Source organism: Panthera tigris, chromosome C1 (assembly GCF_018350195.1).
Source record: "Panthera tigris isolate Pti1 chromosome C1, P.tigris_Pti1_mat1.1, whole genome shotgun sequence".
NCBI lineage: Eukaryota > Metazoa > Chordata > Mammalia > Carnivora > Felidae > Panthera > Panthera tigris.
In genome coordinates, this window is record NC_056667.1 from 187,677,608 (window position 1) to 187,696,696 (window position 19,089).

General features: G+C 35.9%; 1 protein-coding gene across 3 annotated transcripts in view; it reads right to left on the bottom strand.

Annotated features, from left to right (window-relative positions):
- RAPH1 (Ras association (RalGDS/AF-6) and pleckstrin homology domains 1) overlaps nt 1-19,089 on the bottom strand; it is a 107,289-nt gene that overhangs the window by 37,531 nt on the left and 50,669 nt on the right. For 2 of the 3 annotated variants that reach the window (XM_042995122.1, XM_042995123.1), the window contains exons 5-6: nt 13,271-13,351; nt 7,116-7,190 (exon numbers count right to left, since the gene is read on the bottom strand). The exons of the other annotated variant lie outside the window; for it this stretch is intronic. In XM_042995122.1, coding sequence (XP_042851056.1) covers nt 7,116-7,190; nt 13,271-13,351 — 156 coding nt within the window. The remainder of the gene's footprint in view (nt 1-7,115; nt 7,191-13,270; nt 13,352-19,089) is intronic. 3 annotated transcript variants of the gene reach the window in all.

Sequence of the window (19,089 nt, forward strand, 5' to 3'; positions counted from 1 at the left end):
AAGTACAGCACTACTCTAGAAAGGAATTTTGAATACTAGCATTTCCAGTGGTTTTTATGAAATCAGTTGACAGGTTTTTTTTCTTTTTTTTTTTTTGGGTGGGGGGAGAGGAAAGAAGGAAGCACGAGTCTTACAAATGTTTTCTCAATGGGATAATGATCTTATGTTCCTCATGGCTCATTTCCCACATCTTTGTATTAGTATGAATGGCTGTTACAGAGAAGAAAAATTTATCAAGGCATATTTTCAAGTTTTACTTCATGTCTCTGAAAAGCAAATTTAAATCTCAAAGTCTGGTGAGGAAAGACTGATACGCAAAATCAATGCTTTGTGTATTTGGAATATAAACATGAACTTCAAAAGGCCAAATACTTTTATAACATTATAATTATTCTGCAGAAGTTAAAAAAATTGTCTCCAAAGCCAAAAAACATTTTTAAAAGAAAAAGAATATTCAGGAGGATAAGACAAGCTACAGACTAGGAAAAAATATTTGCAAAATATTTATCAGACTTATCCGATAAAGGACTATTTATCTAAAATATACTAAGAACTCTTAAACTCAAGAAAATGAACCCGATAAATGGGTAAAAGACACAAATGAACAACTCACCAAAGAAGATACACACGTGGCTAATAGCCTATGGCTAATAAGCTCAATATCATATGTCTTTAGGGAACTGCAAATTAAGACGGGATACCACTACACAACCTATTAAAATGGCCCAAATCTAAAACACTGAAAACATCAAATGTTGGTAAAGTTGTGGATCAAAAGGAACTCACATACATTGCTGGTGGGAATGCAAAATGGCACAGCCACTTTGGAAGATAGTTTGGTTGTTTCTTATAAAACTAAACATGCTCTCACTATGATCTAGTAATCATGCTCCTTAGTATCTACCCAAATAAGGTGAAATTTACCTCCACCCAAAAATCTGCACACAGATGTTTATAGCAGCATTATTTATAACTTTGCTAAAACTTGGAAGCAACCCAGATATCCTTCAGTAGGTAAATGGATAAACTGTGCTACATCCAGACAATGGAATATTAGTCAGTGCTAAAAACAAATGATCAAGCCATGAAAAGACATCAGGGAAACTTGAAAGCATATTACTAAGCAAAAGAAGCCAATCTGAAAAGGCTGCACACTATATGATTCCACTTTCTTTTTTAAAATTTATTTATCTGAGAAAGAGAAAGAGAGTGGGCACGCGTGGGTCCAAGTCGGGGAGGGACAGAGAGCGAGTCCCAAGCACACTCCGCACAGGCAGTGCAGAGCCTGATACAGGGCTCAAACTCACAAACCGTGAGATCATGACCTGAGCCGAAGTCAGATGCTTAACCAACTGAGCCACCCAGGCACCCTGCACACTATGATTCCAACAACAGGACATTCTAAAAAAAGGCAAAATTATGGAGACAGTAAAAAGACGAGTGGTTGCCCAGGGTTGGGGAAGAGGGAGGGATTAAGTGGAGTGAAGCTATTCTTCATGATACAATGTTAGATACATGTCACTATACATTTGTTCAAATCCAAGACTGTCCTTGTTAATAAACTGGAGGGTTCCCAAGAGGGAACCCTACTGTAAACTATGGATTCTGGGTGATAATGATATGCCAACAAAGGTTCATCAGTTGTATCAAATGTACCATTCTGGTGGGGGATGTTGATCACTCTGTACCTTCCCCTCAATTTTACTGTGAATCTAAAAGTTCTCTACAAACATAAAGTTTATTTTAAAAAGGAATATACAAATTTAAATACTGCATTCTGATACTGGTTATAAATATAAAAATAATATTTTCATATTCCCCTTTTAGTATAATATTATTTGCCAAATACAAAAGAACACAACCAGTGCTACCTTTTGAAGCACTGATTTAAAAAAAGTCATTCAAATGTAAGATTAGTTTCAATGAAGTTTTTGTTCCACAGGCTAACGGGAAAAATGCTGACACACCAGAAGAAAGAATTAATGAAACAAGAGATACAGTGCAACCATTTGACATATATTAAAACCAATTAGATTTCCTAGTCATCAGTAAGAAACCATTTTTATGTAAAGCACCCCAGGTGGGACTATGTAGAAATTTTTTTTTGTTGTTTCTTTATTTTTGAGAGACAGAGAGAGAGAGAGAGAGAGAGACAGACAGAGACAGAGAGTGAGTGGAGGAAAGGCCAGAGAGAGAAGACGACGCAGAATGCGAAGCAGGCTCCAGGCTCTGAACTGTCAGCACAGAGCCCAATGCGGGGCTCCAACTCGTGGGGTCTTGAACTCATGAACCATGAGATCATCCAAGTCGGATGCTTAACCGACTGAGCAACCCGGTGCCCCTAGGTGGGGCTATTTTAACATCCAAATTCAGCCCTTCCATGTACTTAAAATAGTACTCTTGATCTGTTTTAAAACTATATCAAGTTCAAATTTAAGAACTATGTGCTTAATGTCAACCTAGGCAAATTTTAGTTTATTCTTCTCCAGTTTATTAACAAGGATGATCCTTGCTAGAAGCTTTTTGAAGAAACAACTGATCAAGATACCTCTTACTTTTAGATTTTAGAGTCTGAATATCATCACTGGAGCAAAATTGAAAACAAAAATATTTATATCAAATTGCAGGATCATAGCATTTTATGCTTCTTATGGATAACCTCTTCCTCGGAAAGGTTGATTTCACCTACATTATCATGTTGACCCTAACAACCTAGAAGAGGAAGAAATTGTTTTAAGTTCATAAAGTGGACAATAAAGATCACTCTTTGTTGATATGTTTAGATTATATAGTAAGAAGATATATGGCAGTTTATTTATAAACTGACTTCAATACAAAGAACAAAGCTTTATTCATCTCATGTTCTCTTCTTTTTTTAATGCAGAAACCCTCAGGTCTTAAGCCTTCTCTGCCCCTTATCTTTTGACTATCCCTTTCTCCACATTGTTTGTCCCACAGCATAAGTAAAAGGTATCTCACACATATAACAACTTTCCCTCCTACCCTGTCTCTTAAAAGAGCAAAAGACAACCCATTTTCAACCTGAAAAACTCCTGTGGGGCTATCAATAACCATCAAATGCCAAGCCTCTTCAAATTTACATAAAGAACAAAACTCAGTGAAGATCTTCTGATTAAATGAAAGCCAATGCTGTGGTTACACAGTGTTGAAGCATTCTCTTTAGTGTAAAAATTAAAATCTCACAGAAAGAGTGACAGTTGCTAAGAGATGGCCAATGAATTCCTTCAACTAAGAAATTATTAAGGCTTTGATGGTTCAGAACAAATCCAACTGAAATTAAGGGATTAAAAAGTGGTTAGCAGTTTCTTTGGGATCTAGTTTCACATTTTACAAAAAGTTATGTAAATTTAAAAAGATTCCAAGGAAACTTTGAGTGGTAAATAGCTCACTGCCTATGAAATGTTCTACTCTTTAATACTTAGAGCCCAAATAATAATAGTAACAACTAGTTTATTTCCTTGGAGAAATCAGGACATTTAACATTAACTGAACACCTAAAACTTGCCACACACTACGAGGCATTCTTGCACATAGTATCTCACTTAATTCTGAATTATACAAGGCCAATATCATTATTATATCCATTATACTGATTAACCAAGGCCCAGAAAGACTAATCTTTCTAAGATCATACCGGCAGTTACCAAATGACTAACTACTTGCTCTCTCCACTATAATGTTGTCACAGTTCCTTTTGTTCTTAAACATTATAGCACAAACTTATGGGAAAGCAGTAAATAAAAACTACTTGTGAAAAATGAAAAGACTTACAGTAATATAATAGCACTTTTGTAACTTCCCTGAAGCAAAGAAAATGGTGGTTAACATTATTAACAGTCCTTAGAAGTCACTAAAGGACCACTGTGTTATGTGACAGATGTTTGTTGAGACTATGCAGGCTTGGATCTGAGTGCAGGGGAGAGAGTTCCTGCTCTCAAGGAGCTTACATTTAAGGAGATAAAACAATAAAGAAATAGATGTATGATAAGTCAGTCAGGGATAAGTCCTACGGAAAAAAATAAAGCAGGGTAAGGGAGTAAAGAGTGACAAAAACACATTGTTAGATGAGGAGGTCAAGGAAGGCATTTAGAATGGTACCCAGAGTTTTAAGGGCATCAGATCAACAATGTGTCCTTTGTCCACTGCTCCATTTATGGCAAAATAGTTCTGTGCTGGCACTAATGCCATTCTTAGAAGAAACTGGTTGGTATGGTTTTTGCAGAGGTTCCCGGCTCAGAACTGTATGTAGGATAGTTAGTTCGGTAATAGAGGTATAGGGACAACTGGATTTATGATGGAAAAACAAAACAAAACAAAACAAAACATTCCCTTTGCTGCCTTGGCTTAAGCACAGTGCCACTATGTTCATTCTACTGTTCATTCTACTGGGTGTCACAATGTCTTAGTTTGGAAAAGTGCATATGAGAGGTGGGTCGTAACCGGGGCATGATGCTTTTTGGGTAAAGGGAACCAGACTGCCACAAAGGTGGCATGCAAGAGGTATAAATTCATTTTAGCTTCACAACAGCCAAATTCTGTGGTATTGAGGACACTGACATTGAGAAGCTCCTGCAGCATGGGTTATCTGGGGATTTCTACCACCTCCTTGATTCCATGCCCCATCCCAGCCTATGTGTTTAGGTTCTATGCTAATAAATCACATTCTTGCTCAAATTTCTTGTTGTATGTAAGCAGGGACATAGCTGGAGCCAGGTGTTGGCTATATAGACCAGCAGTTCCAACACCTAGGTAATGGGAGAAGGAGATAATCCGAGCAGAGATGGCTCTGATGCTGCAGTTGGGATCACTGTCTCTTGGGCAGAGGGAAATGAGAGTTACTGACTGGATAACTCTCCCCGAGATAGGAATTTTGTACTGCTCACTGCCAAAGCCCCAGGGTTGTGAACATAGCATGTATCTGTTGAATGAAGTTATTCTCTTCAACAGTTTGCCACTACATTTGGAAAAAAAATACAAAATCTTTAAGCATGCTGTGAACAATCTGGTTCCTGCCTACTTCTCCAAACCCAAATCAAGACCACTCCTATCTACATTCAACTTCTGTGGCTCCAGCAACATAACCTTTTTTTCAACTTCTCAAACCTACCTAAGTCTTCTCCCTAAGCCTATCTATATGTAACACTAACCTTCACCCTCAAGCTGGCTTCTTTTCTTCCTTCAATGTTTAGGTTAAATGCTGCCCATTTAGAAGGGTCTTTTCTGATTTTACCATCTAAAGAAAATGTATCCCTAATATTCTCCCCAGTACTCTCTATTTTACCTTGCTTCCTCCATAGTATTTAACATAATTTAGAATTTGCTTATATTTGCTTGTTAATATTTTTTTTATCTGTCTTTCTAAGTAGACTGTGAGCTCCTGAGGGTAGAGGGATATGTCCATTTTATACAAAGCTGTATCTCAGTCCCTAGCATAATACCTGACTCAACAAATATTTGTTCAATAAATAAACAACAGAAATGGTATAATGTTACATCTGAGTGCAGTATACAAAATGGACTGGAGGAAAGAGAGGCAAGAATGAAGAGGCCAGTGCGGTAGCCTGATAAGAGGTAAGCGCCTATTTTAGGGTGGTAGCAATGGTAATAAAATGGATGGGTGAGCCTAATCCTGCAATTTCTTCATTGTAGCTTTAAGATAGTAACTGAGAAAAAAGGCACTATCAATGGTAAGGAGGGCTCACACCTGGGTAACCAGGACAGTGGCAGCATTCTGAACAGAAACAGAAATGTCACAAGAAGGACATAAACTGTGAGGCCCCAGGGTAAGTGTGAGTAACAAAGCTAGAGATCTGTAGGAGTGGAGATGCTGGGAAAATGCTGGTAATCTTTAAGAAATGCCTGATAGCGATCTGGAAATATGTTGCTCTCATGTAAAGAGATCTCATCTAGAACAGAGATCCTAGTTGAAGCTATGAGTGTGGATTCTGGGGAGACAGAGAGTAAACAGAGTAGGAGCTGAGGAAAGGAAAAAACTTTGCTATGGTTATAAAGTATAACGTGGCTATTATCTGCTTAGAATTCTACATTTCCCTACCATAAGCTGCTTCTACCCCATTCCTAGATCACTTCAAAGAGAAACTCAAGCGAGAGAAAGGATTTCACTGCGGACTCATGGGTCTTTGAGCTGCTCCTCTCAGAGAGATTTTAATTTTAGCCTTATTACCCTCTTTCACAAGTTTATAAGGTTAAGTAATACATTTTTTTAAAAAACCCTCAGACATAATAACTTAAGACACATTACCCATAATCACCACACATATTCCAAAGAAACTATAACCAAGTCTGAATTCTTGAATTCATTCTTGAACCATTCTTGAATTTAACAGTATTTAAATTAAGATAATGAAATAAAAACATGACTTGAAAAGAGGTAAAAATCTATTCAGCTTCCCTATTCTGTTATTCCTTAGTTAATAAAGACAGTGGCTAAAGGATTTTTTTTAAACCCCCCACCGCCTCGCCTCCCCCCACCCTTTTTTTTTAAGGATTTTAAATTGATGTAAAATATCAGCCCAGTGAAAATCCAGTTGGACCAATTCAAACCATTCTGAAGGCAGAGAACTGAGAAATTAAAATTACAGCTTTCTCTTCCAATTTGATTAAACTAATGTAAATTAAAGATTCTGTTTATATAAATAAATGTTTTAATTAAACAAAGTGTTTATAATGCAAACAAGAATTAGAAAACAAAATTTGCTAAAGAAACTCAGAGCATGGATAACCACTAGTAATGAAAGTTAAAATTAAAGCAATGTTTTTTGGCTTTAAAATGAAATAAAATGTTAAACTAGATTGGTCAGGTCATTTACAAAAGTTAAAAGCTAGTGAAAAATTATGGAAAATATTTTCCACTCTCAATATTTTCTGATATTGAGAGCAGAATATTAAGTCATTGTATCTTAAGTCATTAAGATCAATAAACAATTACCTTCAGTAAGAGAAAAAATAACTCTACTAACAACAAAAGTGCTTAAATAAGAAAGTACAATCTGAGAGCACAATCAAAACTAGAAATTATATTCTACCTAAAAGGCAACAAATATTTACATGCAGGTGGAAAGAAGAAGTATCACCTTGGTCAGCAAATGAGAAGGTTTTCCTGCAATGTTTCTCAGAAGAAGGGAGGTTTCCCTGTCCAGATAGGAGTGCTTGTGCAGAAAAAGAGAGAAAAACAAAAAAGGCAATAGAAGTCAGCAGAGATTTTATGTGTTTAAAATATAAAGTAGACAAAGAATGATTCTCTATCATTAATCTCACGTCTCTTTCCTACAGTGAAATGTGTTCATAAGAAAAGTTAAAAAAAAAAAAAAAAAGAAGAAGAAAAGGATGGAGAGGCAGACACTATCTATGCCAGCAGGCATGCCCTACCTGACTCCTGGTGGTCCCTCACTCTGAGAAAATGGACCATGCACTGCACAGATCACAGAGCCAGTTGGTCTTCTTGGGCAATGTTTGTGAGTGCTGTGCACACGGCACAGATAAATAGGTGTTGAAGACCAATGACTAAATGTATTCCTTCCTCTTATTAAAGCCTATCTCTATAGGCTATATAGCCTATATAGCTTTAGGTAGTATATTCTTATGAAAATAGAACAAGTCTGTATCATTTCAAAAACTCTGCAAGTATTTCTGATCAATTCAATGATAGCTACACCAAGAGAAAAAAATGTCCATAAATATTTTGCCTAGTGGATATCACCTGTTTTCAATAAAATCTTATCAATTCACTCATTATATCAACACTAATAGGACTATATTGCACAATAAAGGACTTACATAGCAAACAAATGACATAAACAAAATATTAACAGTATAGTTTCTTTACACTGATTAAATCAAGCATTTAATATATTTTCATAAGAATGGTTTGTGAATAATGAAGTCCCTAACTATCCTTTTCTCCCTTAATAACTTTTTAGTAACATATTCAATGTAAGTTCATGCAATTGTATTTGAACTCACAGAGTATAAATTATAGTTGTTTCCATATATATGTAATTCAAACTTGCCTGTCCCTAAATAATTCTGAATTAGAATTTATTTTTTAAAGCTATGTAGTTACTAACCACCATTTAAAACAATACATCGACACTGCTGAGTGGAATTACAGAAAATACTCTATGATATTACATTTTATAAATATAACTGTATATAAAGTTATATTTTGTAATATATAAATATATATTTTATAAATATAACTGTATATCAAGTTATTCTTGAGAAAAAAATTCTTTGGAAAGAAATTTAAGTGAACTAGAGTAGCACCCACTCTCAGAAAGTTGTCAGAGATAATAAAACACACTAAGATTAATATTCTATTAAGATTAATCTTATATTAATTCTAATCTTAATTCTATTCTAAGATTAGAAACACTGTTACAGAAAAGAATATTAACTTAATCTTTGCTCATATCTACACTACACTGAGTTGAGTTTGCTACTTAATATTTGATTGTCTATATAATTTATGCTTTAATACAAGATGAACCTTATAAGCATACCTGCCCCTTTCACCCATTCCTGCAAAAAAAAAAAACCAAACAAACAAACAAAAAAAAAAAAAGGAAAAAAAACTAAGGTTAAAAAAAATTGGGCATATTCATTAAGATTAGCACTAACAGGATCAAACAATAACAAGAACAGAGACAATTATCTCTAGGTCCTCATTTACCTAAATAGTATAATCCTCCTGAAGGAAAAGATTAGTTGCCTTATCCATAAAGACACAGGGCAAGAGAAATTTCTAAAATTGCAATTTAATTATTTAATTGTTGAGGTCAACAATCCACTAAGACCAAGGAGAAAACTGGGAAGGACAATTAAAAAGAGCAACTATAACTTCCACTGCTCTTCCATTCATTCATTTTTTGCTCACATGCAATGGCAACAAATGTATTTTATTTAATTTTTAAAAATTTATTTATTTATTTACTTATTATTCATTCACGAGAGAGAGAGAGAGAGAGAGAGAGAGAGAGAGAGACCGAGACCACACATGCAAGGGAGGGAGAAGGGCAGAGGGAGAGAGAAAGAATCCCAAGCAGGCTCCAGGTTCAGCATGGAGCCCGGTGCAGGGCTCAGTCCCACAACCCTGGGATCATGACCTGAGATGAAATCAAAAGTCAGACACGCAACCAGCTAAGCCACCCCAGGTGTCCCTGGAAACAAATGTATTCTTACACAATTATACAGAATAATACAGAAAACTATTTCTTAAAAACCTACTCCTATTTCCTTTATCTTATTCAAAGATTACTTTTTCAGAAAAAGATCCCTCAAATAAGTAGAATATCTATATTCAGAAAATTATATTTCAAATTAAATTTAAAAAATCTGCTTCATGCCATCAAAATGAACTATTATTTGGTGAATATAATTCCAGACATTAAATTTGAGTTTAAACTTAAAAATCATACAGGATTTACTCAATTAGTCCTCAAACTCAAATCACCTCAAGACTTCAAATCACTAAAAAAGAAACCTGTAATCTAAACAGTGAGAAATGATGATACCTAACTGTATTTGTTTAAAGACTCATAAATAGAAGTTATACATTTAAAAATATTAAAAGGTTTGGGGCACCTGGGTGGCGCAGTGGGTTAAGTTCCTGACTCTTGATTTCCACTCAGGTCATGATCTCACAGTTCATGAGATCCAGCCCCATGTCAGGCTCTACACTGTCAGCCTGGGATTCTCTCTCTCTCTCTCTCTCTCCCCCTCTCTGTCCCTATCCCACTCGCATGCATGTTCTCTCTCTGAAAGTAAATAAACATTAAAAAAAAGAAGAAAGTATTAAAAGGTTTAAACAGCCTAAAATGAAAGGGAGATAATCATTATATTATCATAGCTGGTGTACCAAAAATAATCCACATCCAAAAAATTAGACCACAAACAATATCTGAACATGATCATAAATTATTCTGTGCCTGGGACAGTCACATAGGTATTCACTGCTTACTCACTAGCTGGGAGGGAAGCCAGGCCGGCATGTTTCCTCTAAGTTTTAAGTATTTGTAGCACAAAAATGAAAACCTAGAAACCACAAGCAGCCAACTCCTTCCTTCAACAAATGCCTTACTTTATCTTCCCCTAATGGTGCCAGTCATATGTTGCTCAGAAACACATTCCTCAGAAAGTGGGCTAGGATGTCAGGAGAACTGGTTACTGGAGAAAAATGCAAGAGGGATGAGAAAAGTCGTATGCAGTTGGAGGACTGAGAAAAGCAAAGGCCACAGTGGTTTGTGCATGTCCTTAAATTAGTCTTCTGTCATGGCACACAGTGCTGGTAACAAAAATGCACGTCACTTCATTTAAATAGGGCCTTCTTAGATTTTCTTTCATTCACCACTAACAATACAAAGTCAGTGGCTTATTTTCAATCCATTTCACTGGTTTATTAGCTTATTTTCTCTTTTCCATTTTCCCCTTTATTTTTTCAATTATTTATTAGATTTCAACTTTGAGCCTGGAGCCATGTAAGGCACTGGAAATGCAAAGGTGATCAGGATAGGCATTCTGTTGCTCTCACAAAGCTCAGAGTCTAACAGGGAGATAAACTGGCAACCATAATACAATGTGTTAAGTGGTATGGAAGCAGGTAGGAGGTGGAGTATCTAATACAAAATTAGGGGCTCAGAAAGTATTTCTCAAAATGCTTAGAGTCCTGGAAGATGAGTAACCAGCAGCTAGGGGTATTGTGGGAGGTAGAAACAGAACAAATAGAGATATCAGAGGCTCTAGAAGGGGGCAGTACTACCTTCAAGGAGACATTTCAGAAAATGGGGATATTTTGGACTGTCACAATGAAGAGGAGGAGGGTGTTATTGGTATTTATTATGACGGAAACAGAAATGCTGGATGCCCTGAAGCGTGGAACAATGTCACATAATAACGTAAAAGTCCCATATCATACATGAACTTTTACTGTCTTTATATAGAAAATCATATAGATGGGAAATACTGTTCCTAATATTCTGAGCTTAGACCCCAACTCCGTTTTACATATAAATACAATATATTTCTGTGTAATTTTAATATTCAGTGACTCTTCCAAGAATACTATTTACCTTGTGAAATAAATTGGGGGAAGCCTGCACTTTCTTTTGTCCAAAGTTTGCCAAGAGTTATTCATTACGTTGGAAAATCATTTCACCAATGGAAACCTAGCTTAAAGAGTTGCCAAACCAGAACAGACAGTATCATTGTGCACTCTGTCACATGCAAGCAAATGACAGGAGAGATTTTTAGTTCCTTTTAACAGAATTAAGAACTAAATACTGTTAATGAAAAGACAAGGACAAAATGCAAGGACTTCTCTGAGCTTCAGTAATAAAGACTTTTAAAATATTCCATATTACTATCTTATTTAAAATAGTTATAGCATAATGAGAAATCTATGCTGTAAAAATATCAAATATCAAAATTTTATTATTGCCTCATCCAATTTGTAAGATAGTGAATGGTTTTATCACAATTAGAAATAAGACTCATTTGTAAAAATTTTATACTTCCCCATTTTCTTTTCTTTGAGCCTATAAGTAGCCTCAGCACATTATCCCTACTTCAGTTAAGGTTATTTTCCTTTTTCTATTACCAAATATAGGTATGTTTTGTCTGCAATTATTTGTCAGAAAATGTTTTAGTTCTAGGCCCACCCATATTTCTCCTTTCTTTTTTCCTGTAAAAAATGACTTCTGCTCACCTTTCTTAAATCCAAATTATAAGTGGATTTTTATTGATTTATATGATTGATTTATATGATTATGTTATTATGTCTTTTACTACAGTGGTGGTCAAACATTTAAAAACTGAAATAGATACATTATTATATTATAAGTTACTTTTTGGTTATTCTCCACCATGGGTATTAATTAGGGCATTAAATTTATTTTAAAAAGTAGGTATGTAGGTAGGGTATACTATCTATGAATTTCACTTGGGATAAACATAGTGATCTATATTATTTGTTATAAAATGGGGGTACTGGGACTGGAAGGATTAAGAACTGAAACAAGTAGATGGCAATGCAAATATTACAGCAAGTGTCGATGATGCTTAAGAGTATAAGGGAGGGGCTGAAGGTGAGGTAAGAAAAGTGTTTTTCACTATGCAGGATATAACCCACTAGTGAATTATGAAATCAATTCACTGGGTTACTAGGTTATTACCAGGGAAGGGAAGGGGATGGAAAGAAATGGAAGGAGGGTCAGAGGGAATCTGATTCGGTTGGACAGGGGTCAGGAACTTGGCATTTTCTTGTTATTCATAGATGATTCTGAAGCAGCAGTGTCCAACTGAATATAATACAAGCCACAAATAAAATTTAAAATTTTCTAGGGGTGCCTGGGTGGCTCAGTCGGTTGAGTGTCCGGCTCAGGTCATGATCTCACGGTCCGTGAGTTCGAGCCCCACGTCGGGCTCTGTGCTGACAGCCTGGAGCCTGCTTCGGATTCTGTGTCTCCCTCTCTTTCTGACCCTCCCCCGTTCATGCTCTGTCTCTCCCTGTCTCAAAAATAAATAAACATAAAAAAAAAATTTTTTTTAATTTTCTAGTAACCACATTAAAAAAAAAGGAATGGTAAAATGAACATTAGTATCTTTTAACTGAAAATATCCAAAATAATATAATTTCAAGAATCAATAAAAATATTAACATTTATATATTTAATATTAAGTCTTTGAAATCTATGGTGTAATTTATTTTTATAGCACATCTCAATTTGGATTAACCACATTTCAAGTGCTTAATAGCCACATGTAGCTAGGGGCTACCATAAGGAACAGCACAGCTCTTAAGCATCCAGCTTTGTCAACCACTGATCAGAGGGTACATTTTTGAAGAAAGAAATTGGGTTTTCAGTGAAGCATCAGTGTGGAAGAGTCACTCTACTTGACAACCCCATTCGGAAGAACAGCTAAATTTGTCCATACCTTAAGAAATATACAAAAGCCCTTAGTTTCAGAGTAAGAAAGAAAGTATGTAGCTTTAGGTTCTGATACAAAATTTCTTTATATCAGATATCCTACCACCTATATAATCTTACCGTATTAACATTCAGTTGTACTGTTTCATGCAGTTGCTCATTTGTTTTCTGCTAGTTTAAGACTGGTTTAATTTTAATTCAAAAAATTTAGGTATATGACCAGTTTTCATCATCAGGAGTTCTAAAGAATGCATTCCTCTTCATTGCTATTTTAGCAGTCCCACGGACAGGTTTACAGAACTTACAGGTGTCAGCTCAGCCTGTTCTTCTGTGAAGTCAGTATGATGCTTGGCCTGCTTGCTGGGGCATCTCAGAGAAATAGCATGCTGTGAAAATGCAGGAAGGAAGAAAATGATAGGTAAAGGAGGTGGAAAAGGGCCAGTCTCATTATCATGCAGGAAGAGAAAAAGATCACTGAAATGAATCGTTGAAACAAAATAGTAATGAAAAGTTGCATGCATCTTTAATTATATTATGCAAAAATAAAAAAGAACCAGATGATCTAACCCTTGATAACTTAAGGATAACTTAAGGATAACCTCACTACTTTTGAGACAGCAGAGCTCTATGGGAAGCTATGCACAAACACCAAGTCTAATACCAATTCCTGCTTCAACTGGGCCCTGACTGCTGTTTGGCAGTACTCTTATTAGTCTTTTCCCCCCACTTCTTAAGTCATTCCCTCTAAAGCACGTTCTAAGCAGTTTCCAAGTTGGTCAAGCCTCTAGTTTCACCCTTCCACCTCTTCGTATGACTTCATTTCACCCCATTACTAAGAACATCACATCCCTCAGCGAGGATTTTCATCACTAAAATGTATCCTTGAACCACACCTCTTTCTCATCTTTTTCTCCATTTCTGTATGAATAAATATATATTAAGTATGTCCTAGATCCCATTCATTTCCCCTCATTCCCAGTCTCTATATTCAACTAGTCCAGCTTATTGGGAGTGGGAAAGACAGAAAAATATTAAATACTTCTAGGTACCCACCTCTTGTTAAACTAGTGTTTTCTCCTTTTCACTGCTAAATTTCCTGAATTCAGCTATAGTATACTACCCTTCACTTATCTCTCAATTTCCTGCAATCTAGCATCTATCTTTCTTCTCCAAAGTCTGCATCCTTTGAGTTGTAATGCATTCTACAATTCATTCTCAAAGTCATCAATGATCTTTTAACCAGGGATTTCTATCTTTCCTATCATAGCACTCACTACACTGTACTGAAACTGAAATTGTTTGGTTGTCTGTACTGGCACTTTCTCCTCACACTATAAATTATAACCTCCTAAGGACACTGTGTATTATGTTCACAGTTTTACCCCTTACAGCCTAGTGCAATGCCTAGGCACTCAAATATTTATGGCATGAATAAATGACTACTGCTTCTTGGATTTCCCACCACAAGCTTGTTCAGATCAAGACTGTTTCTGCAACAGATGTTGGCAAGGATGTGGAGAAACAGGAACCCTCTTGCACCACTGGCAGGAATGCAAACTGGTGCAGACACTCTAGGAAACAGTGTGGAGATTCCTCAAAAAATTAAAATAGAATTGCCCTACAACCAGCAATAGCACTACGAGGAATTTCTCCAAAGGACACAGGAGTGCTGATGCACAGGGACACATGTACCCCAATGTTTATAGCAACACTATCAACAATAGCCAAAGTATGGAAAGAGCCCAAATGTCCATCAACTGATGGATGGATAAAGAAGATGTGGTATGTATATACAATGGAATACTACTTGGCAATGAGAAAGAATGAAATCTTGCCATTTGCAACAACGTGGATAGAACTAGAGGATATTATGCTAAGTGAAATAAGTCATTCAGAGAAAGACAGGTATCATATGTTTTCACTCATATGTGGAATTTGAGAAACTTAACAGAAGACCATGGGGGAAGGAAAGGGAGAAAGATAGTTTCAAACAGAAAGGAAAGCAAAACATAAGAGACTCTTAAATACAGAGAACAAACTAAGGGTTGATTGGGGGTGTGGGGAGGAGGGAAAAATGGGTGATGGGCTTTGAGGAGAGCACTTGTTGGGAGGAGCAGTGGGTGTTGTATGTAAGTGATGAATTATGGGAATCTACTCTTGAAGCCAAGACTACACTGTATATACACTGTATGTTAGCCAACTTGAAAATAAATTATATTAAAAAAAAATCAGCCAACATGCATTTATTGAGGGGCATCTATAACTGTGCCCAGTACTGGTAAATATTCAGAAGTAAAATAAATGACTTTACTAAAAAAAACTGTTTTTTCTTTATTGAGGTATAATTGACAAATAAATGACTCTTAAGAAAAAAAAAAAAAAGACTTTTTTTCTTTGCCCTCTCTACACTGTCTCATTAAACATATTCTCTAACGTGCCAATCACTCTATCATGGGAGGCCTATCAAATGTATATTGCCAATATCCTCATTCTTGGGAAATAAATAAAGACTGCAGTATTAAAGACTAAAGGGGCATGATAAATGCAATCGACTGCCAAATGGTATGGGGGAAGCAACTGTATATATAAAAAAACAATAAAGCAAATGTTGCAAAATACCAAAAATTAGTGAATCTGAGTAATGAGTTTCATGAGTTCTTTGTAGTATTCTTTCAAGTTTTCGAAAGTTTCCTATTATTTCAAAATGAAAAGTTTCTTCATTTGTTTATTTATTTTAATTTGCATCCAAGTTGGTTAGCATACAGTGCAATAATGATTTCAGGAGTAGAATCCAGTGATTCATCCCCTACACGTAACAAACACCCAGTACTCATCCTAACAAGTATCCTCCTTAATGTTCCTTGCCCATTTAGTGCATCCCCCCTACCAAAAACCCCTCCAGCAACCCTCAGTTTGTTCTCTGCCAAAATAAAAAGTTAAGAATCTATTCTCTGTAGACTCCATCTCACACAAACTCCCATCTGAAGTGTTCAACAAAAAGAGATGACTGACTATATACCATGCTAGTCTGATGGAACATTAGTTATTAAAATTCAACACATTGAGGGGTGCCTTGGTGGCTCAGTCAGTTGGGTGTCTGACTTTGACTCAGGTCATGATCTCACGGTTTGTGGGTTCAAGCCCCACGTCAGACTTTGCACTGACAGCATGGAGCCTGCTTCAGATTCTCTGTCTCCCTTTGTCTCTGCCCCTCTCCTGCTCTTGTTCTTTCTCTCTCTCTCAAAATTAAACATTAAAAAAAATTTTTTAATTCAACACATCCTCACCAAAAATGAATATATGTATGCAAAGTGACAACAGAAGTAGAAATAGTACATGTGCAAAGATTAAATGTCATTACATTAATACAGATGAAAGGGACCATGGAATGATATAGTTTATTTAATATTAGGTTCCACTTCCACAAAATATTCAAATACTTTACTACAAAAAATTATCTCCCCCAGATCTAATTTTTACCTCAAAAACGAATCTGGGGGTCAATCAATTCAACACATCAATTTTGCTATAAACATGTTCAATTCCAAAAACTTTTCTTAGCAAGCTATCAAATTTTCCATCCATCAATCAAAAACTCCAAAAATCTCTGCAAAGTTAGTAAAGTTAGTTATGGATCACCACTTTTTTGAACTGAATCTATAACATATTAAAATGAAGTGTCATTTACAAGCCAGAATCTTGTGCTGGTGTTGGAGTGGGGGGGGGGGGGGGGGAGATGGCAGGTGCACAGAAAAGCATTGATCTCATATAGGAACCAAACCATAATCAAGAAATGGCCTCGCACCAAAGAACAAAACACTTCCTTTTGATAGCTAACATCTTAGATTACAACTGGAAAAAAGAAGTAGAAGTCGGTGGACACACATTAGGTTTCAATAAAACATTTACATTCATCCTTTACTGACGTGTGTGCATCTTTCACAAATATTAAAAATGAGCACAGCATTGGCAGTAAATAATGCAGACCCTAGGGCTGGAATAGTCATTCCAGTCTGAGCCTCTCAGCTTAGCCATTTACTGGCATTGTGACTCTAGGCTTACTATTTAACCTGTTTCCTCATGTGTTAAATAGAGTGATAATAGCATTTTCTCCAAAGGCTGTTGTAAGAAGTGAATACCATTACTATTTATTACAAATGTGGGAAACCACCAACCTTCATCTGAATTTCATTTATGCCTCAATTCATTTAAATTAGAGCTAGTTTAGAGTTGTTAAATTTTAACAATACATTCAGGAATATACTAAAACACCACAAGATGGGGATATTACTGCATGAATCTCTTCACCCTTTTTCTTCGTCCACCCTTGTATTTCTGTCTCTTGGTCTGGGTCTAAGAGCACTGGTCATTTTGAGTTTATTTTTGTGAATGGTGTAAGAAAGTGGTCTAGTTTCATTCTTCTGTATGTTGCTGTCCAGTTCTCCCAGCACCATTTGTTAAAGAGACTGTCTTTTTTCCATTGGATATTCTTTCCTGCTTTGTCAAAGATCAGTTGGCCATACTTTTGTGAAATAAGTCATACAGAGAAAGACAGATACCATATTTTCACTCTTATGTGGATCCTGAGAAACTTAACAGAAGACCATGGGGGAGGGGGAAAAAAGTTAGAGAGGGAGGGAGGCAAACCATAAGAGACTCTTAAAAAACTGAGAATAAACTGAGGGTTGATGGGGGGGGTGGGAGGGAAGGGAAAGTGGGTGATGGGCACTGAGGAGAGCACCTGTTGGGATGAGCACTGGGTGTTGTATGGAAACCAATTTGACAATAAATTTCATATTTAAAAAAAAAAATAGAGCACAGGCCAGTCTAGCCTTGTCTTGATTCTCCTTCAATTCTGTGATGAATTAGCAAGGTATTGCAGTATGAGCTCTACAACCAGACTGTCTGGGTTCAAACCCTGGGGTAACTTATTTGGTCATTCTCTGCTTCAGTTCCTTCAGTTGTAAAAATGGAGGTAATGCTATCTATTCCATAAGACATTGTGCAGATTCAGTGTGTTAAGACATGGTAGGCACAATGCCCAATACAGAATAAACACCCAATATAGTAAAGGGGCTATTATTTCCCTGTTTTTCACCCCTCTTCTCTCTATTCCTCTTTCACTAGCCATTATGTAACCAGTAAATGTCTGAATGCTTTAAAATTATTTCTTTTATATTTTATAGTCCTTATTCATTGTAAAAACAGATGAATCTATTTCTATTCTTGTTCAAAAAAAGGCCCTTTACCAGCCCTCATAACACAAAACTAAAAAGAAAAACAAAACAGACCTAAAATCAAATAGAGATGAAAAATCGCACAGATTACTAAGAAATACACAAAACAAGAATCAGGGTATATATGTAAATGTTGATTGGGGTGGTGTGTTTGAAAAGTGTGAGAACTAGACTTTCCTCCTGGTTTTCAACAAATCTTCAGTTCTTTCATCTGGTACCTATTCTTTCTACTATTTATTAACCTCAGTAAGCCAGTGAAATTGGAATTAAACCCAAGTTGGTACATGTGAATAAATTTCAGTCAAATGCAGTAACATAGCCATCAGAATCTTAAGAGAAAAATAGCTGCAATAATTGAGAAATCAATTAATAATCCCTATCTTTTAGATATGCAGTCCTCTTAAAGTTTGAGAAAGCCTTGTGCTCTCAAGTTAATACTTCAGACCAAAAGGTTGTTTGCTAAGAATAACTCAGGACTTAAATTCCAGTGTGGTTCCCCACCTCCTTGTGCTACAATAAACACAATTGCTATTTTCTTTCCACTACCTCAAAATTTCTAATTCTTTAAATAGTTCTAAAAAGTGAAGGAACTGGAAGAATTTATTGCACTGAACCTATGATATGCTATTGGCATATCAAGTTATAATGGTATATCAATGAAAGATTTCATCTAGGAAAGATTTCATTTACTAGATCAGATACTAAGAAATTTTTTCCTATCATAATATTTATAGTACAATCATCAAGTATTAGTAGGATTCAATAAAACCTTTTGAATCTGCCATAAACTACAACAATAATAGCTCTTAAAAGCATTTTCATTTTAAAAGTACAACTTCATGTATAAAGTTCCAAATTCAGAGGAATCATTAAGGTTTCAATCTCAC